This window comes from Aulostomus chinensis, chromosome 9 (assembly GCF_037954235.1).
Source record: "Aulostomus chinensis isolate RoL2024-O1b breed Wild chromosome 9, RoL_Achi_v1.0, whole genome shotgun sequence".
In the NCBI taxonomy this organism is placed as follows: domain Eukaryota; kingdom Metazoa; phylum Chordata; class Actinopteri; order Syngnathiformes; family Aulostomidae; genus Aulostomus; species Aulostomus chinensis.
In genome coordinates, this window is record NC_141328.1 from 5,488,254 (window position 1) to 5,508,680 (window position 20,427).

Below are 20,427 nucleotides of genomic sequence, written 5' to 3' on the forward strand. Positions count from 1 at the left end.
GTCACAAGAGGGCAGCATTCACCTTTTGTGCTGTGGCGATTTATCATGATTGAAGAACAGACTTGGAGAGAAAGAATAAATTAAGAATCACCCTCTTTACTTATCAGAGTACCTTTCAACGTGTAGTACTAATAGGTACTTCCTGCTGTGAAGTATTACTGAGCACGAATACAGAAAACTTCTAGCATGAAGTGATCTGGGAGGAATAAATGCTGCATTTTGATGCAGTGGGACTAACTGACCACTGACTTGTGAACATGCTGTATAATAAGAAAGTATGATGAATGCAACAGAGGTTTATCGTTTAAAATGAGACACATTAGAATTTAAAAACTGATTCAGCCACTGTGATTTGCGTATGGCACTCGCACCATATTGTGAGCCGTCATCATGTCACCAGGATGTCAAATAAAGACTGGAAACAATGGCATCACGCTTGACTTCATCGGGATGGACGGGTTTACGGTATACTTCACGACCTGCAGTACCCTCAACTGTATTTTATTTTTTCTTCATCAACACAGTTTTCACAAGTCTTAAAGCATATTTACACCGCCCAGTAGCACTTGCAATGTGGAAGAAATCAAATAAACGCCCTTTAACTCCAGTATGATGATTATACACATGATAAAGAACCTTTTTCTTGTTTGTTCTATATCTCCTGGTATTATTTCGTTTTACTTTTCTAAATAAAGGCGTCAAAGTTTTTTTTTTAATATAAATTAGCTTTAGAAGACTTTTTTTTTTTTACAAAACAAAAAGAATTTTAAGTTTAGTTAACGTGTCAGATCAAAGTTCTTACGGCGATGTGGTTGATTTATTGTCCTCTTTAGTTCTTCTTACGCTGACATCATGGGTTGGCATTATAACGTCCATCCATTCATTTTCTATACCATTTATACGTTGGGGGATGGGATGGGGGGGGGCTGGAGACTATCCCAGTCAACATTGGGCGAGAGGCGGGCACACACCCAGTGCGGGCCGCCAGTGCGTTACAACGTGCGTGTACACAAATACACATCTAATTTCAAAAAAAGTTTCCGATGTGTCCCTGAACGCATCAGCGAGGATGCACGTCAACATGGCACTCATTTGTGTCCTTCACAACTAAGCTCCGCCCCCCGCCAATTCCGAGGAATCACTCCGAAGTAAAATTGTACTTGGCTCCACGTTGAGGCGCATACCTCGGTCAGCATCTGTCCCGGCGGCTCCCAGTCTCTCCCGGAAGACCACAAGACTCCCAATTTTACTTTCAGAAAGTTTCCAGCTCGTCAGTGACCTCAGCATGACGTTCAGGAGGCTAAAGAAGGTGAACTCGAGCGGACCGGAGGGTGGACCAGCATCTCCGGACAACGACATCTATTTCCCTTCTTCCAAGTCGGAAAGCTGCAGGACTATGCACTTACCCACCAACTCCTCGGAGGTTTACAACTACAAGACGTTGGCATACTCCGGGGGAACGCTGCCCAGAAACTTCAAAAAGGTCAGGGGGGAAAAAAAACAACAACAAAAAAACTTTTACTCAAGTTTTGTTTTGTTTTTACATTGAATGAACGTGCATGTTTGTGATCCTCATTCAGTATTTAGGACACTTGGAGTATTTTAATTACTGCACATTTAAATTTCTTTATCAGCATCCAGACCAGAGTTAACGCTTCAGATGAGTTTAACGGCGATGATGTCACCCGCTTGAGGGATGATTCATGAGTGGACTGCTGTCAATCTGCAGAATTCCCTCCAGTTGTCGCTCTGTTCTGGGGTTGTTGTTTTGTTTTTTTTTGTCTAAAATGTTGGTTTATCGTGTTGGCCTCCAGTGACAGCTTCTCACTGGAGGCCAACAGCTGTCCATCGTGAGCAGCTCTGGACCACCCAAACACTGACCCTGCCTTGTGCTGTGTCAGGTAGACCCGGACCCTCTTCCTCCTGCTCACTCTCCTCAGGTTATTTGACTTGTGGGAGGAAGCTACCAAACAACAGGTTTACTCACACCAATAGAAATTATTAACACAAATCAGCAAGGCAAACACACTCCAAACATACACACCCTTCACCAGAGAGGTGAAGGACGGTTTTGATTCATTGAAATCGGGTGAGTAAGTAGCCGAGAAACTATTTTATTTAGTCTTTGAAATGAAGAATCTATGTTTAATAAACATTTCTGATTAAACGGAAAACCGATGGGAGGGGAAGCAGCGAGTCCTGTAGCCTTCAACAGAATAAGAGCAGCATAACCTGCTGTGTCCAACGATGGATGGTCAGTAACATCGGCCCTCCGTTGGTATCAACAGATTTTGGTCATTTTGATGCCTCTTCTTCTTAGGAAACAGTGTGGGTAAAAAAAATAGAAAATAAAAAAATCACAAACTTCTATTAAGTAAGAAAAAAATCCAACCTTGGGCATCTGGCTCAGTTCAACAGGACATTGATGATGTCAACTATGTGGATGAGTCAACTTGAAGAAAATGATCACCTTTTGTAATGGTTTTTACCACTTAAGCCTTTTTTTTAATAAGCTTCACAACCGCTGATGACCTGGGCACAGGGTCGATAGCTGCAGATATCGGTTGTCTTTGTTTCATCCTCCCCTTCAGCTTAACGGAGCTGAAAATTGCTTGTTTCCTCTTTGGTTCTTTGCATAAAGTGAGTTATGCAGTGATGAAAATTAAGATTACACATGTTTTTTTTTCCAGTTCCGCGCTAAATGTGGATATTTCATACTTGTTTTTATGCGGAAAACATCAACGCCGGTAAATATCGGATATGGAGCAAATCCGTTGTAAAATTCCCTAAAGCAGCATAAAATCCACTATCGTGCATCCTTGCTTGATAAATGGTAAAATATGACAAACATCATCAAAGAACTAGAAAATGAGTTGTAAACGGGTGAAGGGGAACCTCTGACTCGACTCCTGTTGCTAAATAAGAGCAGTAAAATGATTTCACAAATGAAATCCGACTGTTCTAAGAGTCACCAGTGGTACTCGGACCTCATTTGAAGAGCAGCACCTCTCTAATGGACACCAGTTTTAGTTTGGGTTGCATAACACTGGCCGCAGGTTTGCATGGCGAGTCTGTCAGGTGACACATTTTCCTGGCGATTGTGACCCTCTTAGAGCTCATTTGTGTACTTTTTTCCTTCTGAGTCTGGCAGACACATAGGAAAACAGACATGTAGCGTAAAGAGAGGCACAGTTCTCCTCCGCCGACCTGAAGACAGGCTGGAGGGCTACAACAGAGCATTGTACGTACACAGGGATGGAGATCCTGCCCGAGCCACCCCCGTTACTCTCCGTGGGTATAAGGGAATAAATGCACTCTTTGAGAAGAGTGCGTGACAATTCTGTAAGTGTTGGGGGACATAAAGAAAGCAACATTTTACAACCCGGAGAGAGCGTAGCACAAAGCGCTCTTTCACAGGAGCAGCATTTGAAAATGATTGAGTTGGAACAGAGGTGGATTGATTGTAAGTGACTTAGCGTAGCCTTCTGGACAGAGAGATTCCTTATTTGCTTAGGTAGGGCAGAGTCCTGACCTGCTGTTGACTTTGCCTCAATCGGGTCATTGTAGCAGAAGACCCAGTTCTCACCTCCCCGCTTTTTTTTTTTGTTGTTTCTCCAACAAGCTGGAATTTTCCTCATAAATAAAGTTCAATTTCAATGCCCCAAAGGCAGCCGATTTGGTGTGAAATTAAATTTAAAGTTGTGTGCTCTGGGCTTCGCTACCACTGTTGTGACTGCTGGAAGTAAACAAACGGCAGCAGTTCGACACGCATTTCTGGTTTCACTGTTATTCCAAAGTAGCATGATAGCTCAGGAGATTTAAACATACAAACAGACCGCATGGCACACGTGTGCAGCTGCAAGACTCGATGGACTGGTTGATGCACTCGTGTGTACAGCGGGTGTGTATAGGAAATGTTGGGGGAAACACTAGTGAGTAATCACACTTAAACCTCACACACACACGCACACACACACGTCTGACGCCCTCTGTGTCTTCTTCTCCCTGCAGGGTGGCGTGCCGCAGAAATGGAAACCCCAAACTCAGTCACCAGAGCTCGAAAGGTACGCTCTCCTCCTCCATCAGCAGCATCGTCTCATAGTGAAATGCTGCTCGTTGTGAAGAATGACGCACATGCACTTTGGTGTATCGCATGTGAGAGTTGGTGGCTCAGTCTGCCAGCCTCTCGTACTGTATATTCGTCTGTGACGTCCAGATGCCGCCGGACACAGAAGAAGTTCTGTCCAGCCAGCAGAGAGACGCAGCTCAGATAAGAGCCAGGCGTGTTTGACATTAGCATCTAGTTGACCTCGTCTGATCCCCGTCTTGTGTATAAAATGACCCAGAGGGACAAATTATGATCACTGTTAGCCAAAATGCTAATGAACTGGCCAATACTTATATTACTTAGGCTTCGGCTATTTAATAGTCCTTTTTACCTGTTGTATTGATATTGTTACTGGTATTTGAAATAATAACATGGCTGCTGCCAATGTTTTGTTCTTTTTTGGGGGGGGGGGGCGTTAATACCGATATTCTTTTTTATTTGTATGTTGTTGTTTTTAAATTTATACTAATTCCACATTTCTTGCCAGGGAAACAAACGTATTAAACAGCTCTTCATCACACATTCTTTGAGGAAAAATTCAGTCCTATCCATGTACAGAACAGCTATGAGCTTCCACGACATCAGATAAACATCGACCGTCTGTGAAGGACATTTATTTGCTAATATTACAATCGTACGGGTCGACAATGCAAATATTGGCTATGTGTCATTGCACTGCATTAACAGTGTGTTTCCAGGTGGTAACACCTAAGTGTGGGTTCATTCCTAATTATGGGAGCAACAGAACAAGCTGTTGTCATTTTTATGAACAGGGTTGTTCTGAGTCTGATACGAGGGTCCTGCCGCTGACCCTTGTGCTTTGTCGTTAGCTCAGGTGTTTCTGATAAATCCATCATAACTGGCTAATATTGCAGTGGGGCTTTTGAGGGGCTGCGTCAAATAACTGTGCCAAGGCAGGAAAGCAGTTCCATACTTCTGAAATTGTAATGCCTCTTTGTAAAATTCTGTTTCATAAATCATTATGAAACCATTTCAGTTTATATAATGAGTGTTTTGCACATGCCCAAGGAGCTAAGCTAACACTGCCCTTCCACTGCAGCTATGACCGTTTTTTTTTAATTTATTCCAGTATTTTGTGTCTTGTTTTGTACAGGAAACAACCCAAACTCCCTGAAATTCACTTTACACTAAGATCAGGCCGAAAAAGCAGCTCAAGTTCAAGTATAAAAACCTGCAACCCTCAAACGTTACTTGAATTGCTCAGCTCGTGTTGGGTTCACAGGAGGTGTGAGGTTCTTCGGGGAAATGTGGAATATAAAGCACGCTGTGATACCGACAGAGGCGTCTCTTTCTTCTCTCCAGGAAGGTGGTGGTGCTGGAGAAGAACGAGGAGGAGACGTTTGGTTTTGAGATCCAGGTAAGAGGATTATCAGGGAGATGGAGGGGGATTTCTGGGCTTCTCGAGTGCCTTTTAACAGGCTTTTTTCTGATCAGCCGCGTCTCTGAGTGAACTTGAGTGACTTTACATCGTCTCCTGTAAATCTCTTAATCCAAGCATTTGCCTGCTGGGAGGGTAAAAGGTCACACATCAGTAACATAACTCATGGTCTCATGATTTTCTCCCGGCATGTGTATTTTAAGCTTGTCTGTTTACACACAAGCGTCCCATGTTGTACCTGCTGTACTCTCAGCCACCAGGCAGGCAGATGCTTTGCACACTTGACCTCTGTATCTATGCGATCTGTGCTCACGCCTCCCTCAAGCGTTGCCTCACAATGCTAGCACTGTTTCACGGTGGATGCCATCGTTTCCCAAAGTGGTCAAATGTTGATTTGACATTTTTGGAACCTTGTCTGCTCACAACAACGTGGATTCTGTGTCGCCTTCATGGCCAGTGAGGAAATGGAGATTTACACGGAGGAAGAGATATATTGTTTTATTTATGGTTCTTCTGATGGAAGTTCCCGCCCTGTCCACCGCCTGCCCGTTGCAAGAAAGGAGTGAGATCATGAGGGAGAGAGAGAGAGATGAGTGGTGATTTCTGGTGGTTTTCTTCCCCCTCTGCCTGTTACATTAATACAACGCTGGGCCGAGCATGTAAATGTTAATATTTGCATTTAATCTATTTGCATGGTGTGGCGTTTGTCAGTCAGATCTTAATAATCTCAAACATTCACACTCATCCAAGTTGGGCTCGTGTTGGAATAGGAGCTGGTGGAAAGTTTGGTAACTTATTTTGTGAGACATTGGTGGTTTTGTCAGAAAGTCTCAAGAGGGGAAGGCCCTTAGTTTCATGTTGTGTGAAGGTCATGTGACAAGGGGAAGTCCAACCCTCCCCCCACAGAAACAGAGAATAACGTGCAAATGCATGCCATAGAAACAAAAGCTGCTACCAAGACAACAAAATATTAGAGCACTCAGTTGTACCGATGCAAGACTGAAATCAAAAGCTGAATAAGTTGGTTAGATTGAAAGTAATATTGGCTTTTTATCAACCCACCATCAGTTTTAACGTGCATCAGTGTGTCCTCGAAGCTTCTGTTAGAAAATAAATGTGAGCTCGTAATGTCTCCTTTAAAAGTCCACCAAAAATGAAACATTTGCATCAATGAGATCCGGTGAAGGAACAAACTCCTGTCCTCTCTCGGCGCCACCTCAGTGTCCAGTTGACTCCACTGGGACAAACAGTCATGTGACTAAAATTAAATGACTCTCAGCTGAGTTGCAGTATGGGTAAAAACTTGAATTATTTTTTTTAAAAACAGGCCTACTTTTTAGAGGATGTAAATACTTCAGGATGTCTCAGCAGGTAGTTTGCCAATACTGGTCATATTTTGGGCACTTTTATAACGATTCCTTTTTTTTTTTTTTTTTGATTGTTATTGTTGTTTTTATTTTGTAAAATGAATTATCTACAAGAGTTCAACTTCCAGTCTGTCTTTTTAATCTTACTGATGTTTTGCTGCAAATAAGACATTGATTAAGTTGGTTTCAGTGTCAGCTTGATGTTGAAAGAGTCCAACGATGGTTTTGGTTCAACCAGACAAGAACTTACTTTGCATGTTTGCACCACATCTCTGCATCTTCTGCGATATGATCTGCCCTCGCGCTCGCTGTCCTCCGTCATGACTTCCTCACCTCGTCATTCAGGGCTTTATCAGTGTCACACTCGAGGTTACATGATGTCTGCTGACATCAAACACGTTGCAAAAGACAATTCTTCTATATTAGAAATAAGGAAGTCAGCCTCCATCAGGTTGTGTGTTCACTTTGATGGATGACCCTGTGTCTCTTTCAGACGTACGGCCTGCATCATCAGGACCAGAACTCCGTGGAGATGTGTACCTTTGTGTGTAAGGTTCACAGCGACAGCCCGGCTCAGCTCGCAGGACTCCGGGTTGGTGAGTCGCTTTTTCATGTTGTGTCTTCTGTCCTTTCTTGCGTTATTTGAGCCACCCGGGCTAAAAATATCCTGGAAAACATTCAAAACAGTCGTCAGGGGGAAGTAAGTATGACAGGAGGTTTGGGTTGAGTGAGGCTGCATTTGTGTTTGCCAGCTGACACTCAACAAGACACAACGTCAACACAAGGACTCGTGAGTTCCAGCCGGCTCTTTTTAGGGAAGTGCAAATAGGAGCTCGCCCCCGTTCATTTTCCACTCAACAAACAAGTTTGTGAGCTGCTGGAGCCGGCACACATTTGCCAGCTCATCTCACCAGAGTGCCAGATAGAGGGCAAGTGTTATTTTTAAAATAAGTTAGAAGCTGTGAGGTGAGAGGGAGTCTAAATCAGTAAATATGGCTCAAAGTTAATAGAACACTTAAAAGAACTGCTGGGCTTGTTCACTTTGCTTCTATAAATGCTTTCTGGTTTTCAAACCCATGACTGATTCAGTCATTAGCAGAGCACTTTGTGTGTGTGTTTGTGTGTGGGTGTGTATGTTTGTGTGTGTCACTTAAGTTTCACTTCCTAAATTCCTCTCATGCTCGGTCTATTGTTTTTCTGCGTCTCACTGCATACACAATGACTTCATCACATGGACTGACTCAAGCGGTGGTTTTTGAAAAAGCAAAATAGCCATTGTGCTGAAACCTCACAAAGATCACCGTCACGCACGAGTCTTGACTCCGCTGAAGACTCTGAGTGTTGGGTGAACATTTAAGGCTTTGACACATTGAAATGAACCCCAATCTTCCAGCCTGATGCAACTGCAGCCCAGTGACTTGATGTTTGCCACGACTGCACTCACATTTGTGTCGCACATGGACAAGTTTAATTTGGAATCAAACAGGCCACGCTGGATTCTAGCGACGGCCGCTGATTAACCCACATGTTTGTGTGTATGTGTGTGTGCGTGCAGGAGAGACCATCTCAAGTGTGAACGAGGCCACGGTGGAGGGATTCCGCCACAAGGAGATCGTTCAGCTCATCAAGGCCTGCGGCAACACACTCAGGTACACAGATCCACACCGAGTCGCATTCCTCGCCAAGTGTTTTTAATAGTTAACTGTATTTTAGAGCTGGGACAACTTGGTGCAAAAGAGGTAATTAAAGTGTAAAGCAAAGAATTTGACTTGTGGGAATGACAAACAATCTAATTTTCTTCATGAGCCTGGAATCAGTGGTCAGCTTTTGGCTTTAGAGGCTTTACAATCCGTACAGTGTAAAATTCTCTGTCCGTAGAGCCTCCATCAAGATGAGGAGAAACTTCAACAACAACAAAAAAATGTCAGAAAGCTCCTCCGTCTCTCAGGAAGGACAGTCACAAGTGCAGAACAAACCAACAGAATCACAAAAAATACAACAATTAACATTATAGGATTAGAAGCACAGTTGGATACAAGTAGATAATGAAAGAATGTGAAGGTTCCCGGTGTCAGCTTGGTGGCAGGCTGGAAAGGAGACAACAGTTTAGCATGAAAGGAAAATAAAGCTAAGCACTCCGCATGTGATACATAGTACAGTGAGAAACGTAACTCTCAGCTTATGGATGCAGGAAGGTTATCATTCATAATAATGACAAGAACTTAACTCTATGGAGCATCTTTTGACAGAATAAAAGCAAAAGGAAGAAAATAGAGATCCAAACTTAAGCTAGTTTAGTCAACAGCGAGCTACAGGACAAAGTCCCAGAAATACAAAATGCAAGTAATCAGGAAGGCTAACGGCTCAGCTGGTCCAAGTCCACGGGTTTCCATGAACCTACACAGTCCACCTGGCATTGACAGGTTCTTATTGTACACTGCAAGAGGAAAGAGGATCATGAAGACCGAAATATTGACAAAGCTGTGGACAATTTAACAGTCAAAATGACTTCAAATTCAAAAAAATTTGCGGTTTGAATCGTAACAGGCTTTACAGCAGTGATTTGTAAACTTGAGGGATGAGCTCAATATATATTTGGCTGGCGCCTGGGTCCCAGATCCCGTAAAAGATAGTTTTGTTATCAAACTCCCTGCTTCCTGCTGCGCTTCATTTGTGCTGCAACAATGCAACAGTCAGTCAGTCTGTTCCTCAACCTCAAGAACAACTAGAATTCAGACTACAGCTCCTACAAAAACAATCCAAGGACTTTCTCTTTCATTTATTCTGCTAAACCCTCATCTGCACGTTGCCCTACGGATCCACAGTGTTAGAGTTTTCTGAGTGACTGCTTAATTGGTACCATACTCTTTCCACACCCTCCGTCTCTGCTTGTAAAGATTAAAATGACAATTAGCAAGGCTCCGCCTGTGAGCCGTTGAGTTACTGCAATAGACATGAGGCGAACCACATCAGTGCATCGGCGTCTGCGCAGGCTTTATAGACTGATATCACCGCATTACACTCACAACATGAGTCAGTATAACCAGAACAGGAGCTGTAAAGATCGACCCCCCCATGGGATTCAAAGGATTCAAGTGTTTTGAGTGGAAATTGTTCCTGATCCTCCCCCCACTTGTAAACATTAGACAGTGAACCCATTCCCGCCACTTTTATGAAAAGAGCCTTTCATATGGTTAAAATAGCTGTTTTCTGCGCTCGTAGCTTTTTAAGTGCTTCCTGATATGCCTGTTAATTCTTTTGCCTTCTGTCTCTTCCACTTAAAGGTTGGAGACCATTTATAGTGACTCGATCCGAAAAGCAGAGTTGGAAGCCCGGCTGCAGTATCTGAAGGTGATTTGGGTTTTATGTATATTTTTATTTTATTGTTGTTGTTTTTGAGCATTTCCCCTGCTTCTAGTGTCTTTGCAGCTGCAGTGAGTTGGCTCGTGTGTCCGGCAGCTTCGCAGTATGTTAGAAGCTAGATTTAGACACCCCCACACACACACTCACACACACAGACACACCTGTCTCCCCACAGCACCACCTGTTGCATCAGCAGTTTCTGATCGCTGCAGACATTCTTAACTTGTGGCTGTTAAAAACCTGCCTGTTAAGTGGCTCAAGAGGACAAGCTTTCCCCCCAGATTACAGCAGCTGTTCAGCTCTAATCCAACAGAGCTGCCTGCGACACAGCCGGCTCTCAGAGATACTAATCCAACATTTTAAAGATTAAGATCATGCATAACCTGCTGCTGGACAGATGGTTGATGTTGATTTCGGGTGAAATGAGATGCGGGTCGTGTTGGATCAGGGCTAACTGAATCACCATGACTGTTGCGATCATATTCATATGCTTTTGTTTCTCCGTCAGGATTCTTGAGAATGGACACAAAACTTATGTCCTTTTGGTCTTGTTGCTTTGTACACTCACAGATCTGTTTAAGATGCTCCACTCAGTAAGCTGCTTCTGAGCTAAAGTCCCTTTGGAGTCTGCGGCCGGTTTGTTGTATTTTTCTTGTCACAATCATTTCAAATCTTACTTGTTTCCTTTTGTAGCAAACTCTCCATGAGAAATGGGATGAATATCGGTCGTTGATGGTGCAGGAGCAGCGGCTTGTTCATGGTAAGTCACCTTGATGCTGTCCATCAGTGGGTTTTAAGAACCTGTGGCTTTCCTTTGGCATCCCATTGAGGGAGGCATTTAGGGTTCCACAGCAGATACCACAAACTAGCGAAATACCAGCAACAGACTACTTTTGCCTGTCATGTCAGGTTTGGACTGAACCGGGATCAAGTCTTTGCATTTAAACATCCCATTTGCACTTCGGAGACAACAAAATGTTAACATGTCATTCTTTGATGTTTAAAAACATTAAAGTTTCGAAGCGTAGTTACCGGTGGCAACAGCTGTTCCCTTTTTGACTCAGGAGCTGTTCTGAGTTTTGATCATGTGCACGACTTGTTTGTTTGGGTTATACATTTGTGATGTCATACCGAACTGATCAGGATACAAGTCCATGTGCAGTACTGCAATATTTTGGTGCCACCACAAGAAAAACTTGATATTGGTGTGTATCCATGGAGTGGGCAGCATTCACACACACACACACACACACACACACACACACACACACACACACACACACACACACACAAAAACACGGATAGCCCATTAGCTCCCCCTCACACAAACATGTAGAGAATACAGGCACTAGCACAATGCTGACCATAAGTAACAGCAAAATGCAGTAGCAAGTATGTTTATGTTCTTAATTCATTTCAGGTCATGTTGGGAATGTTTTTCTAATGGAAAATCAAAATCAACTGAAACCACGACCCCAAAACCAAAACATAAACTAAGAACTGGGTTTGCTGAAGCATCTGAAGCGTTTTCTGAATGTACTCAAGTTTTAAACCCGGTGAAGGTCTGTGCATAGGAGGTATGATTATATTTATTATATATTGAAGTGAAAACCTCCCGTGTGCAATGTGAGAATGTCATTGTACTTGTTCAACAGGTTCTAAATAAAGTTAGAGGAGCTTCCTCCTAAGAAACTGATGCAGAAGTTGTAGAACCCAGTTTTAAATCTGAGGTGTGCTAAAGCTGTGCTTATCTTCTGGGCTAACGGTATCTTTCTTGTATTATAGGTATAGTCATGAGTGATGCTTCTGTGTACGAGTCTCTGGAGTCGGCAGGAGTGTACGGCAGCCTCGGCGCTCCCAGCCCTGCTGCTCAGCGAGCCCTCCACTGCACCGGCAGCACCAGCAGCAGCGCCAGCTTTCTCAGCACGGCCACTGAAGACGACCCTCTTTACCAGACCTGCCTCTATCAGGACTCAGACAACGCCAGCGAAGATAAAAAGCAAAACCAGCAGCCGCAAGAGAGGAAGCACCGTCTCCGACCGGCCAGTGAGCTCTTCACATCGGCCAAAACCCAGCTGACCCGCAGCGCCAGCACACGCAGCTACATGAGGGGATCTTCGCAGTCCGCCTCGGAGGACAAACAGGGAGGATTCAACTCTCTACAGAGGAAGCCCAAACAGAAGAGCTTCCGCAGGCGTCTTCTGAAATTCATCCCAGGGTTGAACAAACCGCTGGAGGAGGAGGAGAGCAAACTGTGATCAGCAAATAAAGTTGTTCACACGAACCTCAGAGACTAAAGTGGCTCCCGAACTAAACTTTCAAAGAAGCAAGAAGCCCCAAAGAGTGAAGAGACCAAAGAGTGTAATGGCTGTGTAGTTGCACCTCTCCATGTTTCAATGGGCAGACCAGTGAACATTAGTGTCTCAAAGCTGTACATAACTTTTATTTTCTATGTGTTCTTTAAGTTATTTATTTATTTTAACATCTGGTTTATGTACAGAATGAAGGGTTTTCCAGCTTTTTACTGCATGCAACTTTTATTTTGACAGTTGAATAAATGAAACAATTGTGATTATGCAAAAACATTTTGTAAGAGACAAGTTTGATATCTAGTTTATATGATTCAGATCGATCCTCTTTTATTTTCCTCTGCCAAAGTCACAGTTCCAAAAAAAAATAAAACGAGGCATTTTCGGATTATACCCTTGTTATTTTGTGCAGAACTTGCAAGAAAAGCTATGTTGTTCCACAAGCCACAACTGTTTGTGGGAATTGTCACTGCCAAGCTTAAATTAGCACCCAGACCTCGAGTGTACACGCAATGTGTTTGTAATTTCCCCAGTGGAGATGTGTCCCCGTCCATGTGATACTTTTAAAAACAGAAAGCCTTTGTAGTTCCACGAGTCTTCCTTCGTTCAGGAATGTTATCACTGGAGTTTTAGAGGTTGGTGTGTGGTTTTGGATTTTGCGCTATAAGGTATCCAGAATGGAGGCTGTTGTACTGCCTCTGACACAGTTTATTGTTGGGACGATACTGAAGAATGTGGAGAGAAAGGCATGACCCAAAATTCCAAACACAACCGCTTTCTTTCAGCTCCTGCAGACGAACGCTGATTCCTCCTCTTCCACACTCCCATATTCCCATGGCAGCTTCAGTTGTCCAGGCGCTTGCTGTGCGTGCGTGCATGCGTGTGTGTGTGTGTGTGTGTGTCGGTGTGTGTGTTAGGCGGGGGTTGCTTGGAGTCTTTTCATTCCTGGCTCCCAGCTGACCCATGAGGTCATGGTGGTCACTCTCTCAGTTCACTAGGCGGCGTCGATCTCTTTTGTCCTCTGCTTTTGGAGTATTGATGATGCTGAGCGATGGTATGTGGCCATGTGTTGGAGCCTGGCCCTCTTCATGCAGTCCTCTGACTGTCGTTAGCACATTGAGAAAAGCAGCAGGCAGAGGTGGTGGTGGAGGTCGGGGGTGGGGGGCTGACATAAGGGATTGTTGTGCAGGCTGGCAGGTGCTTGGAACGTAGGTTTAAAGAGAATGAGTGAATGGAAAACGACTAGCTGATTAATCAGGATGATGGTGCACTAGAAACAATGTGTGAAAGGCCCCCGTTAGAGGGCAGTTGGTGCTGGGCAATTAGCACATTAGGGGTAAGGGTGTGTGTGTGTGTGTGTGGGGGGGGGGGTGCTTAAACTCCACTGTTGACCTGTTCCACATAACTGGATGCAGGTCAGGTTCCGCTTCTTGTGCAGACAGAAAATTACTCATTCTTAATTTTTCCACAATATTCTAGAATCCACAGAAGGTCCAACAAGGACCTCAAAATATATATTTTCCTACAATTAATGAATGGAGCAATTCTCAAAATGAAGAGTTCTTATCCTAAATGAATAATGACTTCATCCAATTATCGACTGCCCAAAAAGTCTTTCGAAAATAATTCAGATATGAGTGGAGACAATTGAAGTTGTGAGCAAACCGTACATGCTTTTATTCATTCTTTCTGAAAGATAGGAAGACTTTATCAAATCCATGGAAATAACTTGAATAGAATCAGCAGCAAAAAAAACGAAACAAACAAAGGAAACATGTCAAATGGTGCCCGTCAGTGATGAGATAGGAGATTTGAGAAGAGGAAGCAGGAGAAACTCTCAGATTAGGTTCAGCCTCTGTGGTGGAACATCTCAGACCAAAAGTCTGTTTCTCAAACGCGGCGTGCGTCGCAGCGTGCGTCGCAGCGTGCGTCGCAGCGTGCGTCACGGCGGGCCGTTACGGCCTCCAGTCACATGAATGTATCCTCAGGTGAAAAAGGGGAAGCTGTTTGATGATTGTGCTCAACACCTGCGGTCTTGTTACGCAGTTCCTTATGTACACAGAAAAAGACAAACAGACAAAACCACATTTTATTCTCATCCAAAGGGGAAAAAAAAAAAAAACCCTGTCTGGAGCAGATAATTCACTCAAGATGAAAAGTTTTGCCGCCATAAGTCGTTGGGGGTCGGTGAATTTTGTCTCTGAGACGTTTTGTTTGAGCTGTCGAGGCGCAGGATGTGTGGGACAAATGTGCCGGAAATCCACCATAAAGATAAGATAAGTGACAGCAAGGTTAAAAAAAAAAACAACAACCCCTAACTGATCTGTCAGTGTGTGTTTAACAAAGAGAGAACAGGTAACACGCAATAAAAATAAAAAAAAGGCTCTAACTGGAGCTGATGGCTGTGAATTTAACAAGGGTTCAGAGTCAGACATTACGAATGGAAACAGTCTTTTACTCCGACAAATGACCACAAAATATTGAGCTCAGCACACATGGCCAGTGAGAGGAAGCAAAAGTGTCTAGTGATGACTCAGCGTTACACAACTTCACAGCTGTCAATCGCAGAGCCCCAACAGTTGAATGTACTGCGCATCGGTGGATCGCCGTAATCAAACTCTGATATAGAACCTGCTTTTGGCCTCTCAACAGCGGCCGTGATGTGATACTCTGAAGGTCACACTGTCTCTTCGTGGCTTTAGCAGTCTCTCTTTCCTGAGCTGTGGCTCATAATTTCCACCTAACAACTTCTTAATCGTCCAGCTACACAGTCGCAGCCCCTGTTTAGGAACAGGAGAGCTGGCAGAGTTTTTGTTTCATTTCATCGACCCCTTGGTATATTAAAGAAAGCTTTTCCAGTAGCCGCATCGATGCAACTGATCCTTAAACACATTTCTAACGGGGAAAAGCAGCAACTGGCACTCCAAGATAAAAGATTAGGATCTAGTAGCTTACGCATTTCTTTTGCCTACTTCAGAAACAAGCCCTCTGTGCAACTTCCCACCGATGACACTGACTGGTAGAATCTTTCTCAAACCCACTGAGGCTGCCCCTCACAGTAGGTCTAGACCACTGGTGCCCAAAACATTTCCTATTCGTGGGCCAAAACTCAAACTAAATGGGGGTCTGCAGGCCAAAAGCAAACACATATTGGGCTGTTAAAATGCCTTTCGTCTGCGTACTACCACCTCTGCTGTCTCTTCTTTCCCTTTTTTTGACATGCCACAATTTCATGCATATTTAAAGAGTATTTTTACCTGTATAAATTATGATTAACTGTATAATTAAAAAAAAAAAAGTTAAACATGACTCCATTGACCCTCGATTAGTCCAGCTTTCAAGCTCTATTGTGCTGAGAAAGAAGTCGATCCAGTTAACATCATAATTCCCGAGTAACAAATACTTCAAATAATCTGAACCTCCCCTTTCAGAGGTGACGATCTAAAAAACTGTTTACCTATCAGACCATAGTTCATTTGGAAAAGACTTTTTGACTGGTTTTCCCCATGGCGACCTTGATTTACACTGTCAAGTTGAGGCTGTTGTGACCTTCTAAGAATCTGCTGGACATGCAATCACCTCGCATTTGACCGAAAGAGATCGCAAAAGGAGGAAGACTTCGGCGGTGAGAACAGGAACAGAAGCAGAGGAACCAAGTTGAAGCTGCAAGCTAAGCTAAAGGCAACACCGCGCACCCGATCCCAACCATCCTTCTGACAAACATATGATTTTGTGACTGAATTTGGGTACATTAACTTTATGTTCACCATGAATTTACAGTCCATAAAAGTGCAAGTTTAAAAATGTAACAATGACTCTGAAATATTATTTTTTTTTACACTTTCGACTTAAATGACAACCTTTTAGCGTATGTTATTGTTCAATGAAGCCAAAGTCTAAGACAATAACACCGATCAAGCCTGGGTTCCACCTCAGTACCACCACTACGCTCTGTTACATCCAAGTTGTGTGTCTCAGGGTCAAAGCGGTTCACAGCTTTGTCAGTTTTCAACTGTTGATCAGTGTATGTTTCACTATCGATGATAAGGTCACTATGTTGCAAATCGAACAGACCATCTATGGTTAAAAAGAGAAAAGGAAAGCTGTGCTCTGTTACCCCAGCAACGCTTCCTGTACATCATACTTCATGTATCTACAAAGTGAGACCTTAAATGACTTTAACACAAACATTCGTACACGCACGGGTACATTTATTGCTCGAGCGAGAGAGTAACAGGTGTGAAAGTCTGTGTAATGAAATGTTTTATTTCTGTAAGATGCTCAAATGTCACGCTGGAAGTATAACAGCTGCATGTGGTTACTCCCAAGATATTTTTAGGGCCAAAAAAAAAAAAAAAAGAGGATAATTTACTGTTCTCAATCATACTTTTGAAGAAAAATATCCTGAAGTGATGGCAATACGAGACACATGTGACTGTATTTGCCTCTGCATATTTGTCCTGCCCACAAAAGCCTTGCTGTAGCACCATGTCTGAGATGATTTTTAAAAACTCTCTGGTGTTCAGGTTGTTTTATTGACCTGAAACGTTTCAGCAGATGAAGCAACACATTTTGTAACAACATTTAGTTTGTGTACAGATGGAGAACAAAGGGCCTCCATTTGAATGTTCAGTTACTGGACGCGTTCCTCTTTCCAATCATGGCTTTATGCTTGAGAACATAACTTAGATGAGGAACCAGCTGCTGTTTCCTTTCACACCCCCCAGCAACGACCCACCCACCCACCTACACACACACACACACACACACACACACACACACACACACACACACACACACACACACACACACACACAAAGTTGCATTTAGTTTATTATTTATTTAAGTTTATTTCTTGAAGGTGTTCCGTGGAGCCGCCATTCCTGAACCTTTTTACCCTAACTTTTAATGATTTACGTGAACATATCTCAATTTTCATCCCAGACAATAGAGACAAGTCCCCCAGGATAATGAATGATTTCTTCATATTTTCATGGGGACCGCACAGTGTACAGGCCATGTTTCTTTAAGGAAGATGTAAAAGTAAAAGTAAAAACCATAGTCCTCCTCTTTTTGTTTTTTTAATGCGAAAAATCTTTGTACGCGCGTCTGCACATGACTCAGTTAACTCAACAAACGGTTAACCGACTGACATCCGTCTTGTCTGGGGTCTACGGGGCTCTTAGGTACAGTACTGTATGAGATGATAGACTTGACTTTTCCAGATGACACAAGCAAAAACTCCAAAATTCTGAGGTGTCAAAGAGCTTTTGAGGTATGACTCTGGATTCTAGTTTTGAGCTGTGTGTGCGTAGGTATGAAGCCGTCAAAGAGCTAAAGCGACAGATGTGCAGGATGTGGGGATGCGCTGACGGAAAGGACACGCTGAGTGTAATCAAGATCAGGGTCTCGAGATGCAGCCGTGCATGAATTAAAATAAGGACCTGATTTTCAATTTTGAGCAATTTTAGACCAGAGATGCTAGAGGTGCCCTCACATCATGTCCGGACTAAAGAAAGCAGGCTATCGCCATTTCAATAAGGTTGTCAGGGAAAATGAGAGCGAGGATGTGAGAATTATCCTCTAACATCACAATCACAAAAATCAGACAATAGCTTCACAATTCGATTTTTTTTTTTTTTATTCAAAATTTTATGCCCTGTTCAGAACCTCCCAAACAATGGGTAGTGCACCAAAGGGGCGGGGAATGTCATGACATCATGTTACGACTGGATGGCTCCTCCCCTCAAACGAGACCTTAAAAAACACAGGAAGCCCACAATTAGCATTTATACGTTTGTAATACAGTGAACACAATATGTTTTATGACTCATTCATGTCAACAACAATAACTCCCTCTACAGTTACACGAATGCTTATATCTTCTCACAATCTAACTTATAACATGTTTTTGACTGTGAAATGAACATGAACTGCTTCTCAGTTGTAATACAGAAGATCCTATCAGAGTTTTAACAGCAAAAAAGGGTTGGTAAAATCAAAAACAAGGTTTCTGAGGAATAGCTGGAACATGAAATGGTGACACATTCGTGCCCCTCCACGCGCTGCCTAAACGCTGAGCCTCTGTTATATAAAACCTTTGACAGCTGAGAGTGTGAGGGCAGCGTGTTCTCACAAAGACAACGAAAGTCCTCAAAGACAATAGCAGGAAGTGTCATGGGGTTGTATCGTGAAACACTGTGACCTCACTTCAAAACCCTTTCCTGCAAATTTTACGAAGAAAAAAATGAAAACAACAATACAAATATTTTCTGAAGACAGCGTTACTGTAAAATATCGGCTGTACAGATTTGTGTGATGCCTACAGAGAGCGTGCAGAGCTGTATAGACAACCTTGGCGACAGTAAGGTTTTCCTGTCTCCAAAGACAGGAAGTGGTTCGATCAGCCTGGTTCTGGACGTCACATATTTTCTTCCAGAGGATACAGAACAAATACAACGTCCACATTGTGCAGTAGGGCAGACAAGAGCACAGCACATTATCCTCATCTACTGCTATGTCAGAGCAAATCAAATCAGCATGGCAGCCTGGACGCTCAGGCTGTGGATGGAGCAGGAGTGTCTGGGCTTCAGGAATGCTGTAAGCTGCGGTGTTTGTCCAAGAAGAGAGAGGATGTTGACTCACCGGGGTTTTATAGGAGCCAGCTTGCCTCCCGGAAAGCAGAGAGGATGGAGCCCAGAGATACTGTACTATGTTCCCAGAAAACATCACGATTGCATTTAGCTGCAATTATCTGTCTTTTGGCAGATGACATTATGTTTCTAGTTTCATAATAACTGTCTAAAAAGTCCAGCATCCTGATTCTGAAACGTTGCGTCTGAATGGACTCGTTTGAACTTGATAAAGCTCAGTACTAATTGTATTCATACACTGAGTGGGCTGAAAATGTTATCTGACAAGAATTGTCTCACATTTCTCTCATACTCACCTCAGACACACGTCAGAGCCTTTCACCATTCAACTAGGCAGATACGAGAGACTCATCTGCAGCGATGCGCGACACTTAAGACTGAAACATTTCTTGTTTGAGGGGAATGTGACATAAGAATGATGACAATGAAAGATGCTTTACAAGATGGGATATATTTCTAAACCTGCTGAACAGGACCCTCGATTTTATGAGTGAATGAGCACATTTTTCTGTCTACTGTGGTTTCAGTACTACTTCTCCTTTTTTTCTGTTTTAGTTTGGATACCATGGTTACTAGAATGTATTTCCTAGCATGTGTCTTCTTTCCATGAGCATGTCCAATCATTTTAAGGTATAACGTGTAACATTCCTGCATTGACTTATCAAATAACACAGACTTCATGCGTTAGTTGTGGCCATCATATTAGGATTACACAATATAATGTGAATTAACACGGGTACACAAAGCTGAATTTGCCCAAAAAGTGCAGTTCTTCAAAAGTGATAAAATCCACATAAACCGATTTTCACAGCAGAAACAGAATTTATAGCCTGGTTTTTGGTCTCTTTTATTGATTACGCCTTTCAAAACAACTTGTTTTTACTTTTATTTAATATATCCATTTACTGTTAAGGTATATACATTGTTAAGGTTGTGTCTCAGCGAGTGGCAGTGGGTGTGCTGCCACAGTAGGTGGCTACTGTGTAGCTTCAGCCCAGCTACGCCATGGTTAACATCAGTTGCAAAAAGCCAAAAAGGATGGTCAAAATACTGGTTTTGATGGAATCCACAAACCAGTGGGTGATATTGTACTAAGTCAGCCTAATTGGTAATGGTGGTTGTTTAACAATGAAGACAACAACTCCCATGATCCCATGCTATTCCACCGCATAAACTACTTTTGTTATTGTTTTGATTGAGGGACCGCAGTGGCAGAAATTACATACTG

At 43.0% G+C, this 20,427-nt stretch overlaps 1 protein-coding gene across 1 annotated transcript; it reads left to right on the plus strand.

The window, feature by feature from the left end:
* The first annotated feature begins 1,125 nt into the window (after nt 1-1,125).
* tamalin (trafficking regulator and scaffold protein tamalin) lies at nt 1,126-13,110 on the plus strand. The gene is made up of 8 exons (XM_086212555.1): nt 1,126-1,483; nt 4,012-4,064; nt 5,432-5,486; nt 7,368-7,470; nt 8,430-8,523; nt 10,159-10,225; nt 10,931-10,997; nt 12,023-13,110. Exons 1-8 carry the CDS (start codon nt 1,286-1,288, stop codon nt 12,493-12,495), a joined length of 1,110 nt encoding a protein of 369 aa, XP_086068681.1. The 5' UTR covers nt 1,126-1,285; the 3' UTR covers nt 12,496-13,110.
* Nucleotides 13,111-20,427: the final 7,317 nt, after the last annotated feature.

Excerpts from the sequence above, each read along its gene's own strand:
- tamalin (XM_086212555.1), top strand. The coding sequence starts at position 1,286 with ATGACGTTCAGGAGGCTAAAGAAGGTGAACTCGAGCGGACCGGAGGGT. Across the intron at positions 1,484-4,011 it reads TGCCCAGAAACTTCAAAAAG|GGTGGCGTGCCGCAGAAATG; the intron begins GTCAGGGGGGAA and ends TTCTCCCTGCAG. Across the intron at positions 10,998-12,022 it reads GGAGCAGCGGCTTGTTCATG|GTATAGTCATGAGTGATGCT; the intron begins GTAAGTCACCTT and ends CTTGTATTATAG.